The sequence below is a fragment of the Danio rerio genome, chromosome 10 (assembly GCF_049306965.1).
Source record: "Danio rerio strain Tuebingen ecotype United States chromosome 10, GRCz12tu, whole genome shotgun sequence".
Classification (NCBI taxonomy): Eukaryota; Metazoa; Chordata; class Actinopteri; order Cypriniformes; family Danionidae; genus Danio; species Danio rerio.
Window position 1 is genome coordinate 5374976 of NC_133185.1, and position 21868 is coordinate 5396843.

At 33.2% G+C, this 21868-nt stretch overlaps 3 protein-coding genes across 24 annotated transcripts in view; 2 read left to right on the forward strand and 1 right to left on the reverse strand.

The window, feature by feature from the left end:
• palm2akap2 (PALM2 and AKAP2 fusion) overlaps positions 1-17898 on the forward strand; it is a 219445-nt gene extending 201547 nt beyond the window's left edge. For 10 of the 21 annotated variants that reach the window (XM_068223712.2, XM_068223715.2, XM_068223716.2 and 7 more), the window contains 2 exons: positions 3417-3440; positions 10159-12388. In XM_068223712.2, the coding sequence (XP_068079813.1) occupies positions 3417-3440; positions 10159-10275 (141 nt within the window). In that variant the 3' untranslated portion in view covers positions 10276-12388. 21 annotated transcript variants of the gene reach the window in all.
• The window catches only part of plppr1 (phospholipid phosphatase related 1), a 373854-nt gene extending 353904 nt beyond the window's left edge, over positions 1-19950 (reverse strand). For both annotated transcript variants that reach the window (XM_073913746.1, XM_073913744.1), the window contains exons 1-2: positions 19889-19950; positions 19531-19661 (exon numbers count right to left, since the gene is read on the reverse strand). The gene's annotated coding sequence lies outside the window, so the exon portion shown is untranslated. The remainder of the gene's footprint in view (positions 1-19530; positions 19662-19888) is intronic.
• Positions 1-21868, forward strand: part of lyrm7 (LYR motif containing 7) — a 434641-nt gene that overhangs the window by 365897 nt on the left and 46876 nt on the right. The gene's annotated exons all lie outside the window — the stretch shown is intronic.

Here is a 21868-nt window from a genome sequence, read left to right on the forward strand (position 1 = left end):
TCTAAACGTTCAAATCAAACTAAATCTGCATATTTTCAGGTTGCCCGAGCTAACGCACATGTGCACTCAAAAGAAACGAGAGCACGACACCAACCTTATTTATGGCCGTGTTACACATGATCATCCTTTGGATAATGCTTTGTCAGATCACGCTGGACTTCTGAAGTAATTTACAACTTGGTCTTGATAGCGAATCTCCTCCAGATATGACAGCAACATTTGTCAACTCTGGGAATAATAGCATTGTTTTTGGCAAAGTAAACACTTTCCAGTGTGAGTAAAATAAATTAATGACAATAACGGCGGTTTTATGTTACACTTGAAGTTTTGCTAAGCAAAATATCCAATACTATTTAAATTCATCATTAAATGGTTCCTCAAGACCCTACAAAATTATATTTGGCGTCAGATTCACATGCTTTTATACCTCAGTGAAGAGTGTAACCAAAATATTTGAGATTGGGGGTGGACCAGAATTAAAAGTTTAATAACTGATGGCTTGTTCCGTTTTGGTTAAATAAACAAACGTGATTTAATATACACAGAAAGCATAATAAATACAAGTGTTGACTTTAAAGTTTCAAATAACATTTGGTGAAATAAAATGTCAAAATATTTATCAAATAAGGTTCCAATGTCATTCAGCGTAACAGCAAAGTCCCCTGAAGTCAAGGCATTTCACTCTGCGGACATCTTTGAAATGCTTCTCGGGTAGTATGCTCAGGCATTCTGTCTGAATGGGAAAACATCAAATTCTCCACAACTGTTAGCCAAGCTTACGATTACATTACAGGAATCACCAATAAAATTAAACAACAACTGTCTCATAAGTTTCATTTCTAAACGTTCAAATCAAACTAAATCTGCATATTTTCAGGTTGCCCGAGCTAACGCACATGTGCACTCAAAAGAAACGAGAGCACGACACCAACCTTATTTATGGCCGTGTTACACATGATCATCCTTTGGATAATGCTTTGTCAGATCACGCTGGACTTCTGAAGTAATTTACAACTTGGTCTTGATAGCGAATCTCCTCCAGATATGACAGCAACATTTGTCAACTCTGGGAATAATAGCATTGTTTTTGGCAAAGTAAACACTTTCCAGTGTGAGTAAAATAAATTAATGACAATAACGGCGGTTTTATGTTACACTTGAAGTTTTGCTAAGCAAAATATCCAATACTATTTAAATTCATCATTAAATGGTTCCTCAAGACCCTACAAAATTATATTTGGCGTCAGATTCACATGCTTTTATACCTCAGTGAAGGGTGTAACCAAAATATTTGAGATTGGGGGTGGACCAGAATTAAAAGTTTAATAACTGATGGCTTGTTCCGTTTTGGTTAAATAAACAAACGTGATTTAATATACACAGAAAGCATAATAAATACAAGTGTTGACTTTAAAGTTTCAAATAACATTTGGTGAAATAAAATGTCAAAATATTTATCAAATAAGGTTCCAATGTCATTCAGCGTAACAGCAAAGTCCCCTTAAGTCAAGGCATTTCACGCTGCGGCCATCTTTGAAATGCTTCTCGGGTAGTATGCTCAGGCATTCTGTCTGAATGGGAAAACATCAAATTCTCCACAACTGTTAGCCAAGCTTACGATTACATTACAGGAACCACCAATAAAATTAAACAACAACTGCCTCATAAGTTTCATTTCTAAATGTTCAAATCAAACTAAATCTGCATATTTTCAGGTTGCCTGAGCTAATGCGCACTCGAAAGAAACGAGATCACGACACCCACCTTATGTTTACAAGGTCTAAGGCGTTTGAGGAGTTGCTACAGTCATGTGATGTGTGTTGTACAGGACAGACTGTACCTTGCATTCGTTTCATGCAGATTACAAAACCAAAAAAGTATAAAAAGTATAGTTGGTTGTACTTTTAAAAAAGTATAAAATGTACAAAAGTATAGTTGGTTCAATTAAAAGCACAGATTTTAAGCTTTGGTTAGAAATATTTCTGATGTCTGTCAAGCAAATATTCGCTCAGATTCCAGTGTGTTTGTTGATCACCAAAAGTCTCGTAAAATCACACGTCTTGTCTGAACTTTGCCCCCGGAGAAACGACAGTCTATAACGATCAATGATTGGCTCCTACACTCTAAAAAACGTTGAGTTATTTATTTAACCCAATGGTTGAGTTAAACATATTTGGTGCTTTGTTGTTGTTGTTTTTTTACCTTTATTTGGTTATTTATATAATAACTCAACCAGTTAGGTTAAAATTTTGAACAGTCAACTGATTTAACTGACACAGAACAGCTGTATTAATATGAGTGCGTAATTTAGTTTTTGCGTTATTACGTTTATTTAAGCTCTAACACAATAATCTTGTTGTTTTTTTTTTTTATCAAAGTACCTCTCTGTGTCATGTTTTTTATATCCGTTTCACCAGCACTCTTAATTATTGATGATACATACACGCGCTTCACAGCCGATCTATATTAAATGGATAAAACATCCTGTGTTCATCTCTACAGTTTTTTTTTTGTTTTTTTTTTTTTGGAGGAAATGATAACCATATTTGAGATATTCCGCCGTCATTTTAGCCTTTAGGACCAAGCGGAGACATTTATTTATTTACACAGCCATAATTATAAAATTAATAGTAGTACTAGTAATAGTATTACCAGAATGGAAAAAATTACATTTAATCAAAATATCCCAAACTTGGGAAGGTGCTAAAATAACCTATAGTTGGGTTATATGTTGGGGTATTTTTAACCCAGCAATTTTAACTGAGCATACTAGTGGGCGGGGCTTCATTCGCCATATTGATTGTTACTATTTTCCCCATTTAAAACAATACGAGTGACACATCTTGTGTATTCTAGAGTCTTTGGTAACATATATACTTGTTCTGACCTGCACTTATAATACTAACTGCTAATAGATGGCTAAAACCTAGTAGTTTCAAGGATAGTGGTGAAGTATAAATATTGAAAAAGTATTTTATGACCATACATTTAATATGCCAACAAATAACACCTATCCAAATGTGCCTGAAGGGTTTTTTTTGGTGTAAAAACCATTACACAGAATGACATTTTAGTTTCGCTTCTTTAGATCATGGTAAAAAAATTTGACGGTCATTTGTTTTTACTCTAGAAAGAAACAATTAAACAAAACACATTCAAATGAATGATTAACTTCAATACAAACTATCTCACACTTCGTAAAGAAAAAAAAACAGAACAATTATAACAAAACACAGTTAGTTTAAACTCAATCATGGCATTAATTTAATCATAGCACCTAATAATGAATCACTATGATCTATATTTAATATGAAAAAGTGAAGTACATATGAAAATAAATCTGCTCTACTTTCTGCCGCTGTTCTTTACACAATAGCGAGTGTATCCACTAATTCTTCCTCTTTCCCTCTTGTCAGTTTGTCCACTCAGTTACCTCTGAGGTACTTGTATTATGCTTGCTTCAACGTTCACTGTGCCTTCATTTGTGTTTCTGCATGTTTTGTTGAGGTGGAAGGTTGTAGCAGGGCCAAATACTTTGACATTTGAAAAGTGTTTCCAAGCAATCATTGTATTTTGTGTCGTAATGTCATTGCATCTTTCATCACATGTGGATCCACCTTTTTCAAATGGTCAAAGTATTTGCATCTACATGATTTATGTGAAGTGGGGTGTCACTATTCATTTCCAAAACTTGTGTCAAAAAAATCTGTGAACTTATGGTGTGTTCATATTTGATAGATTTTGTTTGGTTTAAATGAAGAGTGAAAGTTGTTAATAAGCTTCCAAATAACCTTTTATGTAATTTAGTATCAATAAATGAGCAATGTAACACTCATAGCAGTGCGATATGGCTGTATATTGGCATTGAGGGGGGAGGCGTGCTTTGGCACAAGGCCATAGGTCGAGTGCCTTAGTCAGGGCCGGATTAAGGACACATTGGGCCCTGGGGCTGTAGCAAATCCAAGGGCCCCCTTTTATTTTTTTTACCTCACTAAATTTTTTATAAATAAATTAAAATTATTTATATATATATATATATATATATATATATATATATATATATATATATATATATATATATATATAWAAATATATATATATATATATATACATATATATATATATATATATATATATATATATATATATATAGCAATAGATATAGCAATAGATATAGCAATAGATAGATAGCTGTTGTTATTATTATTATTATTATTATTATTATATTGTTATTATTATTAATAATTTACTAATTAATATTATTATCTAATTTTCCACCATTTAATTTATATTTAATAATTATTTTTATTTTTCTATTTTATTTTAAAAAGGCCTGCAAGTAGGCTATACAAAATTAAGTAATGACATAATATAAACTTTAAAGTTCAAACAGGCTGCAAAAATCTGCAAAAAAAAAAAAAACATTTGCAATACTTCCTAAATTAGTGCTTTATAATAAACACTTTCAATACGGGTTAACCTTTAAATGTTTCTTTAGAACTTTAGCTGACCATAAATCCCTAATGATATCTTTAAAGTCCATGCTTTTAATATCCAAAATATTGTGGTTACAGAAGGCTAGCATCCTTATTTTATTTATTTATCTATTTTTTGCATCAGATATATTGTCTGATGAAAGCCAGCGCCAATATTGCACTGCTTCATTTTATTTCTGTTAGTTTTATAAAAGAGGCAAAGTAAACAAAGTTCATTATGTTGTCCAACAGCGGCAATATTTGTCAAACTGTAGTGGGTTTATTGATCTGCTGTCACTCTATGTGGGCGGAGTTATACATAAGGGTTAAAAGGTTGTACGAGTGCTGATATCACAGAATATCGCACAGCTATCAGCCAATCAGATTCGAGATCCAGACAGAACTGTTGTATAAACATACTTTTAAAATGCGTTAATATTTGTATTGTCATATGTTTCCGTTTACTTTTATTATTGTTAGTAACAAAAAAGGTTAAATAAAGTATTAAAGTATACCCTCTTGTATATTTTTACTCCACACGAATAACTTTAATGTATTGATGCATTTAATGTGTTAAAATATTCTATAAACAACATATTAATCTCATCACTGTGATTCTTGTTTACATTAATATATAAGTGCAGATACTTAAAATTTTACATTTAATATTAAGACATTATATATTTAAAAGGTAATAGTGGCATTGTGTTTTTCAGCTTTATGTTTATCTACATGTTAATATACAGTTAAAGTCAGAGTTGTTAGCCCCTCTGTTTATTTTTTTCCCACAATTTCTGTTTAACGGAGAGCAGATTTTTTCCAACATATTTCTAAACATAATCGTTTTAATAACTAATTTCTAATAACTGATATATTTTATCTTTGTCATGATGACAATACATAATATTTGACTAGCTATTTTTGAAGAGACTTCTATACAGCCTAAAGTGACATTTAAAGGCTAAACTAGGTTAATTAGGTTAACTAGGCAGGTTAGGGTAATTAGACAAGCTATTTTAAAGCAATGGTTTGTTCTGTAGACTATCGAAAAAACATAGCTTAAAGGGGCTAATAATTTTCACCTTAAAATGTTTTTAAAAAAATTAAAAACTGCTTTTATTCTAGCCGAAATAAAAACAAATAAGACTTTCTCCAGAAGAAAAAATATTGTCAGACATGCTCTGAAAATTTCCTTACTCTGTTAAACATCATTTGGGAAATATTTAAAAAAGAAAACAATTCAAAGCAGGCTCAATTCTGACCTTAACAGTATAGACTTGTATATTTAGGCCTTAAAATTGACAATCTCAACCCTAAATGAACCAGAACTACAAATGTGAACACACCTTTTGAATGTCCAGTCTTCATTTGAGTGTTTTACCACCATAAAGCATCTGATTATTCATTCAAATTCATAATATGTCGACCATACAGTCTGGTTTCATATTTTATGAAAATATTCAAGTTATCTGAGAAGCTCAGATTGGACAATTAGTTGGAAAAAGACACAATGCGAGTGTAACACTTGGCACCAGTTTTTACAACAATATTTCTTTTGAACCAGCATGGCAGTTCTCTTTTCTGCTTTATTATTTCTGCTTTCGTGCTGTGTTTGCACTTAAGCCTGTATTGTGTTTTGTGAATCTCTTATTATCTGACGCTGCTTTTGACGGTCAGAACCAAACTGGTTGTTCACAGCATGAAACTGATTGAAACAGGTGGGGTTTGGAAAAACGGACCATTTGGTGTGTTTGTTTGCACATGTGTGACTGACTAATTTGGTAAAGTTCTTAACCGAATGTTTTTAATGAAAAGAACTGATATTGACTTTTAACTATGGGCCAGATTTCTTTAAGAGGGTGTGAAAGAAAAGCACAGTCCCCTACCAGTGGGAGACTTGTCTTAAAGGAAACCATACGTATTAAATGTGCCATAGAATGGAAATTTGAATATATCTAGGCATAGCTAGGGCCAGACAGAATCTGCGGACATTTCTGCACAGAGTTTTGATAAAAATCTGCGGATTTATGTGGAATTATTTGTAAAAAAATCCAGCTTAAACCAGCCTAGGCTGGTTGGCTGGTTTTAGCTGGTCGACCAGGCTGGTTTTAGAGGGGTTTTGGCCACTTCCAGGCTGGTTTTCAGCCATTTCCAGCCTGGTCTTAGCTGGTCAGGCTGGAAAATGACCAGCTAAATCCAGCTAAAACCAGCTTGACCAGCCTGGTTTAAGCTGGACATAGCTGGTTTTGGCTGGGCTCCCAGCCTGCTAGGCTGGTCAAGCTGGTTTTAGCTGGTCATCTCCCAGCCTAACCAGCTAAGACCAGGCTGGAAATGGCTGGAAACCAGCCTGGAAGTGGCCAAAACCACTCCTAAAACCAGCCTGGTTGACCAGCTAAAACCAGCCAACCAGCCTAAGCTGGTTTAAGTTGGATTTTTCAGCAGGGGTGTGTTTCCCATACTGATAAACTTCAGGTGACCTGTTATTGTGAGTTTTTGACCATTTTATACGGTTCCTTTTACAGCATCAGTGTTCTAATGTCATTAAAATACATTTAATTAAATAGACTTTGGTATTCATTTAGTTGCTCAAGCGTAAAACGAGACAAAAGCCGTTTGCTCGCAAAATAGAAATAGAAATAAGAAAGAAATATTGTCAGACATATTGTGAACATTTTCTTCCTCTGTTAAACATAATTTGGGAAATATTAAAAAAAATAAATAAATCAAAGGGGGGCTAATCTGACTTCTACTATGTAGGGCAGAGGTAGGGAACCTATGGCTTTGGGGGCCACATCTGGCTCTTTGACCAAAAATCTGTGGCTCTCCAGCTGTCTCTCTTCAATAATATTTTAAAGTTTAAAAAATTCACTAGAAAATTGTTTTCTATTAAAAGTACTGGTTCAATTCCATTTTTATTGTGTTTTCTACAGCAAAATGAATATGAACTCAGTTTATAATAAAATGACTTTTTAACCAATGCACATATGTGATGCTGTGGTTTAATTTAAATCATAACACCAATAAAGGGCAAGAAATTTACATTTCTATTGTAACCTCCCGTATGTAAATTCAAACAACATTCATTAGTGGCGATGGCAAAAAGAAAAAAAAAATCAATAAATTCCCTTTGTTCATATATTGTGACGCGTTACATTTGTTTATTTTTGCGTTGTGCATGAACATAAATAAAGGTTTTGTTTATTAATAAATAAAGGTTTTGTTATATACACACCCCAATGACTCTTTTAAAAAATACACTTAATAAAAAAAAAAAATCAGAAATGGCTCTTTGCAGAAAAAAGGTTCCAGACCCCTGATGTAGAGATATCAGCGAGCAATTTAACATATTGAATCAATGCACTCTATGGCACATTTAAGACCTAACATAACATAAATGGTCACACTTTACAATAAGGTTCATTAGTTAATGTTAATTAATGCATTTACTAACATGAACAAACAATGAACAATACATCTACTACTGTATTTGTTCATGTTAGTTAACGTTAGTTAATGAAAATACAGTAGTTCATTGTTAGTTCATGTTAACTCATGGTGCATTAACTAATGTTAACAAGCATGGACTTGAATGTTCATAATGCATTAGTAAATGCTCAATTATGATTAATAAATGCTGAACAAGTGTTGTTCATGATTAGTTCATGTTAGTAAATGCATTAACTAATGAACCTTATTGTAAAGTGTTACCACATAAATGATGTCTCACTAAAATATGTAGTAGAAATCCCATTAAATATTTACACTACTTTAAACATCCACGTTTATTTTTGAATTGAATAATTGAATATACTTCATGGGTTTTATGTAACATTATTTAGTCAGAGACATCATTTAATTTGCACAGTATTAAAGCATTCAAGTTATAATAGCCGAGGTTCCATTTAAATGATTTTAAAGTTCAACCTGTGTGATAAACACAGAAACAAATATACTGTGCCATGGATAATATAACAAATAGTCAACCTTGACCTTCTACAGCATAGACTGTTAAAAGCAATTAGGGTCACACTTTACAATACGGTTCATTAGTTAGTTAATCAATGCATTTACTAACATGAACAAACAGTGAACAATACATCTACTACTGTATTTGTTCATGTTAGTTAACGTTAGTTAATGAAAATACAGTAGTTCATTGTTAGTTCATGTTAACTCATGGTGCATTAACTAATGTTAACAAGCATGGACTTGAATGTTCATAATGCATTAGTAAATGCTCAATTATGATTAATAAATGCTGAACAAGTGTTGTTCATGATTAGTTCATGTTAGTAAATGCATTAACTAATGAACCTTATTGTAAAGTGTTACCACATAAATGATGTCTCACTAAAATATGTAGTAGAAATCCCATTAAATATTTACACTACTTTAAACATCCACGTTTATTTTTGAATTGAATAATTGAATATACTTCATGGGTTTTATGTAACATTATTTAGTCAGAGACATCATTTAATTTGCACAGTATTAAAGCATTCAAGTTATAATAGCCGAGGTTCCATTTAAATGATTTTAAAGTTCAACCTGTGTGATAAACACAGAAACAAATATACTGTGCCATGGATAATATAACAAATAGTCAACCTTGACCTTCTACAGCATAGACTGTTAAAAGCAATTAGGGTCACACTTTACAATACGGTTTATTAGTTAGTTAATCAATGCATTTACTAACATGAACAAACAGTGAACAATACATCTACTACTGTATTTGTTCATGTTAGTTAACGTTAGTTAATGAAAATACAGTAGTTCATTGTTAGTTCATGTTAACTCATGGTGCATTAACTAATGTTAACAAGCTTGGACTTGGATGTTAATAATGCATTAGTAAATGTTCAATTATGATTAATAAATGCTGTACATGTGTTGTTCATGATTAGTTCATGTTAGTAAATGCATTAACTAATGAACCTTATTGTAAATGTTAGCACAATTAGTTGACTTTTAAAAAGTGAGCAAACCCGTTACCCTAAAATTATTAAGTAACTAATTTAAGGGTATAATTATACATTCAATTATTAAATAATTTAACTATATAAATTAAGTAAACTTTACAATTTGAACTGGTTTATTCACCTTTTTTAAGTAGAGTTAACTTGTCACTTTTAATGCAATGGGTTTACTCACTTTTAAGTAAAAAACTAACAGCTTTAAAACTATTATAATGCAGTATACTGCTGTTTAAAGGGGTAATGAACTGTGAATCAGCTGTGAGCTTATAGTAATATAAAAACATTCTGCAATTTTTCAGATCTCAATACTTTGTGGTTCTTCTAAAATCAGCCTATACTGAAGACCATCTAAAAAAAACAGGTTCTGAGATGTTCTACTCTATGATGTAATAAGATGGATAAACCCCACCTCCACTGAAGAGCAACACCCACTTCTGCTGTTTGTTTAGCCCTTTTAATATGCAAAACTCTCAGCCAATCAAAGCAGTGGGCGTTTACTTGTGAGTCTAAAATCAGCTCCACCTATTTAAACAGGCAACAGGCGTCAGTTATGACCCCAGCAGTTCATGACCCCTTTCATTTTACTAACAACACTTTATCTGTGTATTATGTCAACTTCAATTTTAAACTGCAAAAAAATATATATATATTAATAAAATATATAAAAATAAACAACCACATTTTTTTTTGATGTTTCTCTTCAGGTTCTGGAAGCAACGCGAGTGACTCGCAGAAAAAGTAACATGGCTGTCCGGTGGGAGGCCGGCATTTATGCCAACCAGGAAGACGCCGAGGAGGAGGAAGAGGAAGAAGAAGAGTAAACCCAACCCTCTATTTTGAAAAGAATGGAAAACAAAACAGAGGGAAAGTGTGCAACAGGACAAACACAAGTATTTATTGGGAATTCACACCTTTCTGAAGATTTGTTCTGTCTATTTCTGGAGCCAATGGGATGTTGCTACTATAAAGGGCTCCAGATAAAGACAACGAAGACCCGCCGTTTTTACATTTCCACTACCAATTTGCTGCATTTTATTTTGTGCTGATTCATTTTGAGCAAGTGGAATGTGCAAGGACAAGGACATTTTGGGGATTTTTGGCATTTATGTTGCAGGTAGGATTAGTAAGAGGATCATTTTGCGTTACAGAGATATGTGTGAACATATAAAGGCATGGGGAAATGAAGTAATTGTTGTGCTATTGGAATTTACAAAACTGGTTTTCTGGTTTGATCAAGATTGGAGCCATGTTTATAAGATCATTTAGAAAAGAAAATAAGGGTTTCAGCATCCAACAGGGCAAAATACATTTTTTTGTTAATCACATGTCCACATGATCTCCACTTTAGCCTAGGAAATCTCAAATAACTATCAGAAATTTGGGTCACACTTTATTTTAAGGTACAATTCTCGCTACTAAAAAAACAATTACCTATGATTTTCGCTCAACCTCCTAATTTGTTGATTATTAAGGTAGAAGTTGGCTTTAGATAATGGATAGGATTTGGGATGTACAATAAGATCATGCAGAATATGTACTTTATAAGTACAAATAAACAGTCAATGGGCTCTATTTTATTGATCTAGGCACAAAGTCTGAAGCGCAGGGTGCAAAAATATTAAGGACGTTTTAGAATCCACTTGTGCTATTTTAAGGACGAATGAGTTATTGGTGTGTTTTGAGAATAAACCAATCATCTCCCACTCTTTTTAAGAGTCAATTGCATCGCACAATGGCGCATTAATATTTTCTATCCGGACTTTGTAAGTGGAAAAACGGAATGCTTCACTAGCGAGAAAACAGTTAAACAGTATCTGCAGCCAGAGGATAAAGAATAAGCCTCCTCCAATTGGCCTTTCTTTTCACTTTTTCTCTTCCATGGATAAGGAAACGTGTTGTACGCACAAACATGCATTAGGCTACATAATTAATTTTGTTTGTTAAGCGCAAAGAGTTGTTTCAAAACTATTTCTAAATTCCGTTCTAATAACCAGCAAACAAATAAATTAACAATGATAACGACGTGTGGTCAAAGTGTGGTTATATCCAAATACACATGCTGTGCCCCAAATGGTCCAAAACCTGACAGTTGGACAAATCTATGCTTATTTTTAATAAAGCAAACATAAATATGCATTTAGTAAATAATACTGCTAATAATGATGACATTATACAAAAGTAAATTGTCACTAATAAACAAAAAAAGCCCCCCTGAGATGATGAAGGCTTGGAGGCGGTGGTTTTTATATTTATGTAGAAAATAATATTTATTTTTAATATTTTATTCCTTTAATTTTTCCATTTGTAAAGATATTTGTGCATTGCTTTACATCCCAACTAACGCGCTCTACGCTGGACTTTAGAACTTCAGCTATTTTAGCTCCTCAAAATAGCAACGCACCAACAATGCACCTTAACACACCTCTTTTCTAGATCGAAACACCCATGAGTCCACAAAGTGGCGCAAATGAATTTGCTATCTAAAAAATGTGGTGGAAAATTTAGGTTGCGTTGTCCTGAAAATAACAACACGTGGTGGAAACACTTCTTGCGCCTTAATGCGCCGGGTGTATGATAGAGCCCAATATCTTTGTAAGAAGCCACTATAGTTACTAGTGAGAATTGGTATCAAAACTAAAGTGTTACCGAAATTTCTCATGTATAGTTCAAAGGGAAACCATGTTTTTTTTTTATATTTTGGTTGCCATTTGTATAACCAGAGTTCGACTACATCTACCATAGTGAAATTATAGTTAGTATATTAAAATAATGGTTGCTTTTGGGTACAAAAACAGAACAAAAAGCCCGCTTTGTTGGTTTTATTTTAATAAAACCATGGCTCATTTTCAGTATGGGCAGAATCTGGGAACGGACTATTAAAAGCACAAACACAAAGTATACTTAGTAATACATAGTGCAAAAAACAATTCAAAACATGTGAAACCCAAAAAAAAAAAAAACAGTATACTTCAGGCAATTTTGAGAGGTTTGTTAGAGAAATAAGGTTTGTAAGCAGAAGAGGAAGAAGCAGTGGCATTGTTTAGGTTATCCCAACACTATCTCACACCAATTCGTAACTTTTAGATTTAGTGACTAATTTGTAATTTGTTTGTACGATGTCATTGATACATTTTAGTAAAATTTTATCCCCAATGACGGTTGGATTTAGGGGTGGAGTTTGATGCCACACCTCCTTTTTAAAAGTCATACATTTTCATACTACTGAACTCGTATATATCCTAACGAATTAGCCGCTAAACTGACAAAACGTAAAATAGTTACATTTTCTTGTGAGATTAGGTTGGTTATCCCTTGACCTAAGACAGGAAATGTCTAAAAATTAATTTTAAGTAGTTTTAAGTAATTTTAATTTTAACAAGGGCCCTTGTTTGACTTGAAGATATAGTGTAGAGAGGAATATGAATAGGCAGATTTTTAGGAATGTTTATTGTCAAGATCACCAGCGATCTACCCTATGCTGAACGCTGGAGAACTACAATTCTACCACTGAACCGAACTACAACTACCATGATGCTTAGTGACAATCAACACCTGCTACAGCTGCAAACTAATAGACCAACTAATAGACAAATCACACACAGGTGAAGATCATTCTTACTGATTACTAGAACTACATACACAGCACACACTGGGCTGAGTCTTCTGTAATGGTGAGAGGCTGACAACGGAGTTGAGGATCCCCGAGCAGTATTAATCAGTAAGAATGATCTTCACCTGTACGTGAGTGTGTATTAGTTCAGATAGTTTGTAGTGATGGGCAAAGTGAGACTTCATGAAACATCAAAACAGTGAAAAGAAATGTGTCGAAGCTTCAAAATGTTTTGAAACCCGTCTCTACAGTGACACCTCGTGGTAATTTTTATGTATCGCTCTGGTGAGACGAGCCTGCAGAGATAATTGGTTCGAATGCAGGGCAATGTAGCTATAGATGGTAGTTTTTAAATGCTCTGTTCTTGTAACATGTTTTATTTTAACATTGGACATCCGAATCAACACTTTGTGATTAAATATGGCTTGGTTTGGTTATAAAAAAGTAACATTATTAAAACGGGATTAAAATCAGAATTCAAACTTAAGCCATTTGAAGCACAAGTACTCTGAGCACACGCACCGTCCACTAGCCAACATGAAATAGAGTTTTTTTTCCAACACTGTCAAACGCAGATTCGCCAGGTCTCAAAACACTTCTGAAATGACCAATGATTTTAATCACTTTAGTCACATGACCTGGGTGTTTTGAATCCCCTTAGTCGCGTGAAATGGGTGATTCAAATCACCTTAGTCACATGACCTGGGTGACTCAAATCACCTTAGTCACATGACCTGGGTGTTTCGAATCACCTTAGTCACATGAAATGGTGTTTCGAATCACCTTAGTCAAGTAAAAATGGTGATTCTAATCACCTTAGTCAAGTGAAATAGTGATTCGAATCACCTTAGTCACGTGACCTGGGTGTTTCAAATCACCTTAGTCACATGAAATGGTGTTTCGAATCACCTTAGTCACATGACCTGGGTGTTTCGAATCACCTTAGTCAAATGAAATGGTGTTTCGAATCACCTTAGTCACATGACCTGGGTGTTTTGAATCACCTTAGTCAAATGAAATGGTGTTTCGAATCACCTTAGTCACATGACCTGGGTGTTTCGAATCACCTTAGTCACTTGACCTGGGTGATTCAAATCACCTTAGTTACGTGACCTCTGTGTTTTGAATCACCTTAGTCGCGTGACCTGAGTGATTCAAATCACCTTAGTCGCAGGACCTAGGTGTTTCGAATCACCTTAGTCACCTGACCTGGGTGATTCAAATCACCTTAGTCACGTGACCTGGGTGTTTCGAGTCACCTTAGTCACATAAAATGGTGTTTCGAATCACCTTAGTTAAGTGACCTGGGTGTTTCGAATCACCTTAGTCAAATGAAATGGTGTTTCGAATCACCTTAGTCACATGACCTGGGTGTTTCGAATCACCTTAGTCACTTGACCTGAGTGATTCAAATCACCTTAGTCACGTGACCTCGGTGTTTTGAATCACCTTAGTCACGTGACCTGGGTGATTCAAATCAGCTTAGTCGCAGGACCTAGGTGTTTCGAATCACCTTAGTCACCTGACCTGGGTGATTCAAATCCCCATAGTCACGTAACCTGGGTGTTTTGGATCATGCTTCAGTGCAGTGTTTTGAAACAATTCAGGGTCTCGACACAGTGTCGAAACATCAGTTTCACGTCAGCCATCCCTAATAGTCTGCAGCTGTAGCTGGTATTGATTAGCGCTAAGCATCATGGTAGTTGTAGTTTGGTTCAGTGATAGAATTGTAGTTCTCCAGCAATCTCCATACGCTAGATCGCCGGTAATCGTGACATTAATGATGAAAGAAGAGGAATGTAAAAATGAGTAAAAGAACAAGACATGTTGAAAGACGCAAGTATCCACACTGCTGAACGGCTTCATTTTTATTTAGAAAGGTGAACGTTTCTCTTTGCATACACTGGCATTTTTAAAGCCATTACAAGCAGAAACGTAAATGCAGCAGTATAATGTGAGAAATGGTTTATTTTTTGGGGTTTTTCATCCATATTGTTTCAAAAATATCACAATAACATGTAAAAATATGTTTGTTTGTTTTTTCATCTTTAAAAGGACACTGACATCAGTGATGTACTACATTAATTTTTGCCTTCGGATGCATTTTAAAGCCACAAATGAAGACAATCCCACAAGCATCATTCAGCAATGTGGCTTCGTTGTTGTTTTTGTACCTTCCACATGCGTATAATATATATTACACAAAAAGTATTTAATGGACTGCTGTCCTTTTATGAGTATATACGTTAAGTATTTGTAATCTTAGAAACGTGCATTACCATAAAGTTACACCAATAGGAACCACGAATGTTTCTGATAGAAGGTGCTTGAACTTTATTTAATAGATGAAAAGAGATTGTAGTTCTCAATACTTTCTGAAGTGTTTCGATGCGTGATGTGAGATTGTGTAATGACCATCAGTTTTAGGATGTTGGATTTATACTTGGACTCTTTGATATGAGATGATTATTGTTGGCGAGCGAAAAATTTGAATTTTATAAGGGGAAAATATTTTTTATTTAAGCAGCGAGATATATACAGCGTTCCTACGAATGGGAAATAGTTTTGGACAAATGACTGGGTGTTTAGTACTTTTACCGCACATTTATTCATATATATACCGTGTTGTGTGTATTTGAGGGCCAAGTATGCCGTGCTATATGCAGTTTGTTTAGGTGTTTAGGGAACATTACTAGCACAGATTAGTTCTGGAAAGTATTGACCGTGATGCTGACAGGTTTTGCATCGTGACATGGGCAGCGTTCAAATGCTCATCTTTTGTATTATAATGAATGAGAAATGGACAAAAAAAAGGTTGTTTTTACCTCATGAAGCTAAATTATAAGAAATAAGCCAATGTTCAAACCTGTAATATAATAGGATTCCTACAGCATAGGATGGTGGCCAAAATTACTTTTAATGTAGAACAATAGAGGATTGAACAAAGGATTGAGTAGAGATTGAGCAATATTTGCAGTTTGTGATGATATCTTGGGACTAAAAGCGAGCACTGCGATCATATTAGTGAAATTATGGCACAATTTCAAGTGCAAAAAGGTCTGCGTCTGTTATCATGATATATCCACTATGCTATCGACAAATAATGAAGCTTCTTTATGCCACAGAATAATTTATACATATATATTACAAAAGGTATTTATAATATATATATATATATATATATATATATATATATATATATATATATATATATATATATATATATATATATATATATATATATATATAAACAACGAGGTGATTGCGAAGTTTCATAGCACAATACAGACCTCTTTTCTTAAAACTGCAGTCAATTTCTCAAAATTTCAGCTGGAAAGTAACATTATTATTTTTTTTTATTTATTTTGTATCAAAAATTCTAAGAGTTTGTAAGTAGTTTTTATTTAAAAAATCAGAAATGAGAGAAAACATCGCAATTGCAATAATGTCACAATTAACATCCCAATTTTGACTTTTTTCTCAGATTTATTCTGGAAATTGTACATTTTTTTGAAATTTTTTATTTAATTTTTTTGAGAAAAAAAACTGCAACAAAAACTTAAGGTGGCGAGAAATAATCAGAATCGCAGGAAAGCATATGAACATGCAATTGCAGAAAAATTGCATTTATGGAAAAATGTACTTTTAATTCAAGAATTTTGAGAGTTTTTAGCAGTTTTGAGACTATGAATTTGAGTTAGTTTGTAGTTTTGAGAAAAATAAAACTCAAGAAGAAAACATTGCAATTGCAACAGTCACAATTAATTCACTTTTTTTCTAAGAAATGTTCTTTTAAATTTTGTAATTTTGAGAATTTAGAATTTTTGAGCAGTTTTGAGAAAAACAGGCAGTCAAAATTGTGAGAATCATTTAGAATTGTTGGAAAGCCAATCAACTTAAATTGCAGCGAAAATCTTTTTTCCTAAGTAATGTAACTTTATCTCACAATTTTTACAAATGAAATGTAAATGAATTTTTAAGGAAAGGCAAAAAATACATTTGCATTTTCAGAAAAATGTGACTTAAAGTCCCTGTATTAGAACCCAACGTGCTTTTTACCAATAGTGCTCAAAAATAGATTATTTCACAATTTTGAGATTAAAAAAAACATTTGCATCCAATACCATCAGTAATGAGAGAAAGTCTATTAAACTGACAATTGCAATAAAATCAGATGTTTATATCTTGCAATTCTGCCTTTTTTCTCTGACAGTTTCAGAATTGTGAGGAAAAAGTTGCACATTTCTATATCCTGTGGCAGAAACAGGCTTTGATAAACAACAGACTTTTTTGCATGCAAATTTCAAAAATGCCGCTAATATGATGCAACTAGCCTATTTTAGACGTCTAGTCAAGAAATGACCTCGCCGGTGTCCCGTGTGCATGACAAGTACTGCGCCTGCTGCTGTAGATTTTCATTTTCAGCGTCAGTTTCAGTGCTTTTTAAAATAAAACTCTTGCCTTCAGTGAAATCACAAGTATTGTTTTTACCACCGTTTGAACCAAGTGAGCAGTGTTTTTTTTTATTTTGACTTTTGAAGTAACACCAAAAATATGTTGTGTGTTTTGCTCTTGTTGTTAAATAGTTATTATTATTATTATAACAAATCCATTTGCAAATGCTTTTTTCAAAGGTTTAATGAGTGTTTTATTTCCTTTGGGAGAAACCAAAGGAGTGTTGATTATGGTGTGATCATGCTTTTAAAGCCCTCTTTTGACATGTTAACCACTTATTGTATGTTAATATTCTGCTTATATTGTTTTATAGTAATTGTAAGTCTCACTCTTACACACATATATAATTATTTTCTCATTAAAAAGAAAACATGGAAAATGTCTGTTTTTTTTTTTTTTTTGTCCTTTACTCCGTCGAAATGTAACAAAACTTGGTAATTAGGGATGCAACGATTTGGTTTGCGATTATAGTCTAAAGAATAATCACGGTTATCATGATTATTATGCATTCATTACTTTCAAAACACTGCTAGTTTGGAAAATCACATGAAAACTCCTTATATTTTAAAGTGTTGTTTATTGCTGGTTAGTAACCAAATAATACAACATAAAATGATGATAAAAACAAAGAATAGTTTAATTCTCTTTGGACTTAAAAATAAGTGAAAAAAGTTTTGTCATTAAAACATAATAATTTTACACTGAAAATAAATAAAAATAATAAAATTTGTAATAAATAAATAAAATTTCAATAAATAAATTTAAAACAAATAATAATTCATTAATTAATTTTAAATAAATAAATAAAATAAAATAAATGACAATAAAATAAATTAAATGTAAATGAATTAAAATAAATGTTAAACAATCAAAATAAATTAACTAATTAAATATTAATAAATTTAAAATAAATGAAAATATATAAATAAATAACAATTTAATAAATTAATTTCAAATAAATTAATAAATAAATTTTTTATTATTTTTTACAGAAATTAAAATAATAAATAAAATTTTAATAAATAAATTAAATAAATAAATTAAATTACAAATAATAAATAAGTAGTATTTGTCTAATGTAAATCTAATTAAATTAAATTAAAAATAAATAAATAAATAAATGAACACATAAATAAGTAGTATTTGTCTAATGTAAATCTAAATTACAGAATAGCTGTAAGTTTTTATATAGGTTTTTCCCTTTTACAGTGAAGAAAGGCAGCTGAACCTCTCGATCATTTATATAACAAAATTGTTTGGTATTTTTCATTTTGTATTTTTTTTTCTCTGTGTAGGGCGCTCGCGGCATTCTTTCAACTAGTAGGTACGTCTAAAAAGCACGAGTCTGTCGCTCTATATATGCAAGCCACGTGCCTCCATCAGAAATAACAAACTTGCACGTGCAAAAGATGCGATATGTGACTGGCCCTTAGTTAATATTTACTAATTTACATTATATATATATATATATATATATATATATGGCCCACACTAATGGTGTTGGGGTCATTTTTAACCCATGAGCAGGGCCAGATAGAATCTGTGGAGGTTTTTTGCTATTTCTGCTGAGAATTTTGGTAAAAATCTGTGGATTTCTGCGGAATTATTTTGGGAGTATCCAGCGGAGTATCATAAATAAAACCTTAATATATTTAATAAAAAGTAATAAATTACTGAATAAAAACTGAATAAATTCAGATTTACACATTTACTCAAGCAAATAAACAGAATTAATAATAGGCTAAAAATCTGCAGAAATCTGCGGAATTCTGCGCTCGCAGATTCCGTGTGGGCCTACCCATGAGTCAACAGTAGGGTAATGAATTGCAAAAACACAGTCAAATGAGTAAAGTAAAACATAAAGTAAGTAAAATGATTTGAAAGTTGGTTCAAGTTATGCTTAAGGTTAAAATATTTCACAGCAATATTGTAGGTACAGTAATAGATGTACACGTTTGATAATTGATTGTTAGAAAATCATGTATATTTTAGGTTTTTCCAATAAACTCACTGTAAATCTTCATGATCCTGTCTCAGTCCAGCTGTCTCTGCAGATGTGAGGTACTCAAACTGTCCTGAAATTGACAATGGATGTCCTTCATTTGCTGGATTGGACATGGGCTCCTGTCCTCCTCCTCTGATCTAAAATGAGAAACATCAACCATAAGGTTGTTTTAATATAACAATATAAATTAACTCCAGCACAGTCATATTTATACTTCATTCACGGGTATATTGACTTTCTTTACATACTGAAATATATTCAAACTCTGCTTTATCTATATTGCAACATTTGTCATATGTTTCCCAAACTCCAAAACACTGATTAAGTTATTTTAAAGGTCAAATCATAAGGACATGTTATACACCTGAATGGGCTTTCATCAGCGTCCTTGTTGGATTGTGAGGGAATTGTTTTTCTCTCGTTCTCTTCTTCTTTCTCTCCCTCCTGATCAGGTGTGTCGTTTGGATGGTCAAAATGAAGATGGAGCTCCACCTTGTGGCCGGTAGACATCAGTGCATCTGCACGGCGATGGACGTCGTGCACACACCTCCCATGATAATAATGATGGGATTTACATGAGTTAATAATCAGTGATCGCCACAGCGGAATGAACCCCCAAATTACCCAGCATATTCCAGCCGCAAACCAAGACTGGGAAACACCCACACACACTCTTTCACACACATAGCTCACTACACTATGGAAAATTTCATTCAATTCAGCTGTCTTTGGACTGTGGGGGAAACCGGAGCACACGGAGAATACCCACGCAAACACGGGGAGAACATGCAAACTCCACACAGAAACACCAACTGACCCAGCCGAGGCTCGAGCAGCGACCTTCTTGGTGTTTAGGCGATCGTGCTACCCACTGTGCCACCATCTTAATAACAATAATTCATAATAACTACCAAAGTTATTTGGTTTCACAAATTAATAAAAATTAAATGTCTCATTTAAACCATGAATATATCAGCTAATAGCCTGACGGATAAACAACTACAATTAAAACCTTATGAATAAATAGGATATGTTGTAAGATACATGATCCTAATATAGTATTTGATACGTTTTTAAGTTTTCATTACATGCATGAAATCCACGCTGAATCCACCCTTCTGATGGGATCAGTTTAATCCAGATTTTCTGGATCAAAGTGATCCAAATCCTACAAAAAAGGTCTTAAAAAACCCAAACTAAAGGTTTGATCTGGATCAAAACCAAGATTGGATTACGTGATCTAACCCGATTATTTATTCAATTTTTTTTCTTTTGAAAAACCCATTTTTAAGATTTGATCCAATCTCTTATCCAAAATCCAAGTGGATTACTTTTGAAAAACGCAGCCCAGAAGGGTGGATTCAGTGTGGATTTCATGCCCAAAATGTAATGAAAACTTTAAAAATGTATCAAATAGGGAGACCGGGGATGATTGTAACAAAAATTTTTCTTTAGCACCTAAAACTACCTTTTTTTTAGCTACATGACTGAAACTTTTATTCAAAGTACTCACATTTGTCTACTACAAACATCAACAATTAAAACTTCCTAAACTATATCACAGACTTTGTGAGATGACAAATACAAAGTGGTCATTTGTTACATCCAACCCCACAACTAGGGTAGGTTGTAGCACATACTGGGGTGAGTTGTAACAGGTAAACAAAACTACAAGCGATAGCCAAACAACAGTTTTCCTGTAAATAAATGACTGCAACAATACAATATATGTGAATACTGGAAGTGTATATTGTGTGTGTTTGTGCATGTCTGTATGTGCACATTCATATGTATGTGTGTGTGTGTTTGTATACTTTCAAAGTTCATGTTTCAACCTACCCCGCCACTGTCACCCATTGTTTAGCTAGCTGTATTAGCATGGTGCTTTGAAATTAGCAGGAGGTTGATACACCATTATTTACTAGAGAAACTACAGTCTGACCTGATATAACTCATACAACATCATCTACAACGGCTAACAAAATATTATCTTGTTGTTTTTTTTACTTTTCTACCTCAGAATTCGATCTTCTGTTGTAGCTTCAGAAGAGATTGCAAGACTGACTGGAAAATCTCTATGTGTGATTGTTAAGTTAACCTGAGGAAACTGAAAATGTTACATGACCCCCATCTTATCCCTGATTTGTGGAATTGGTAGTGTTACAACTCTCCCTGTGTTTCAATACCCATTATACCTGGTCTCCCCTACTATATTTGGATCATGCAGTATCTATCTTACAAGATATTCTTTTTATTCATAAGGTTTTAATTGTATTTATTTATCTGTCAGGCTATAGTGATTAGGTAGGCTTTAACGTATTCAGCCTTTCAGTATAGGCCAACA